Source organism: Cebus imitator, unplaced genomic scaffold, assembly GCF_001604975.1.
Source record: "Cebus imitator isolate Cc_AM_T3 unplaced genomic scaffold, Cebus_imitator-1.0 Scaffold607, whole genome shotgun sequence".
NCBI lineage: Eukaryota > Metazoa > Chordata > Mammalia > Primates > Cebidae > Cebus > Cebus imitator.
Window position 1 is genome coordinate 14,964 of NW_016107922.1, and position 1,268 is coordinate 16,231.

The window sequence follows — 1,268 nt, forward strand, 5'->3', positions numbered from 1 at the left end:
TGGGTCCAGTGAATACACAAATAGTTTTAAATAAATACAGTCTGCCCTCCCCCATAAGCACGAGTTCCACATCTGCAACCAAACGCTCATCAAAAATACAATACTCCAGATGCACAACCACATAGATCAGGGACCGACTTTTCCTATACGTGGGTTCCGCAGGGCTGACTGGGGGACTTGAGTGTGTGTGGATTTTGGTAAACGCAGGGGTCCTAGAACCAACCCGCTGTGTGCACCGAGGGACAGCTGAGTCTGATTTAGGGAATCAGTACCTGTTTCCCACGAGTCTTCTTCCCACAGTTGTCACAGAAGCACGTGCTTTTGCTCGATAACTCCCTGGGCTGGAAGAAGCAGTGCAGGGCGTCCTCCTGCCCCACCCAAGAGAACAGGGAAGAGGCAGCGTTGGCATTTCCCACCTCAAGTACTGTATTCATCTGTTCTCACGCCGCTGTGATGAAATAGCTGAGACTGGGTAATTTCTAAGAAAAAAGGCTTGATTGGCTCATGGTTCTGCAGGCTGACAGGAAGCATGGTGGCATCTGCTTCCGGGGAGGCCGCAGGAAGTCCCAATCATGGCGGAGTGCCAAGCAGGAGCAGGCATCTTACACGGGAGGAGCAGGTGCAAGAGAGCAAGTGGGGAGCTGGTGTGCAGTGGCACGATCTCAGCTCACTGCAACCTCCACCTCCTGGGTTCGAGCGATTTTCCTGACTCAGCCTCCCAAGTAGCTGGGACTGCAGGCCATATCACCATGCCCATCTAATTTTTTCTATTTTTAGTAGAGACAGGGTTTTACCATGTTGGCCAGGCTGGACTCGAACTCCTGACCTGAGGTGACCCGCCCGCCTCAGCCTCCCAAAGTGCTGGGATTACAGGTATGAGCCACTGCACCCAGCCTGGCTGCATACTTTTAAATATCTCATAAGAACTCACTGTCACAAAGATAGTACCATGGGGGATGGTGCCAAACCATGAGAAACCCTCCCCCATGACCCCATCTCCTCCCATCAGGCCCTACTGCCAACATTGGGGATTAACACTGAACATGAGAGAGATTTTTGGGCAGTGACACAGACCCCCAATTGTATCAGGTACAGCCTCCCCACACTTTGCAGCTGAGGGGTTCAGCTTTTCTTCTGATTCCCTTCATATCCCTCTTAATGCCTGGCCTGGTGTGGTCCACTTGGCAGGATCTCAAAGGTCACCTCCTGACTGGAGGAATGAAGCAGGAGGGGGCTCCTGTTAGGCCAGCAGTATGAGGGAAGAGGAG

The 1,268-nt window shown here is 52.4% G+C and overlaps 1 protein-coding gene across 1 annotated transcript in view; it reads right to left on the reverse strand.

Moving 5' to 3' along the window:
* Positions 1-1,268, reverse strand: part of USP18 (ubiquitin specific peptidase 18) — a 38,437-nt gene that overhangs the window by 4,155 nt on the left and 33,014 nt on the right. Inside the window, exon 6 of the mRNA XM_037734337.1 lies at positions 263-439. Within this exon, the coding sequence (XP_037590265.1) occupies positions 263-439 (177 nt within the window). The remainder of the gene's footprint in view (positions 1-262; positions 440-1,268) is intronic.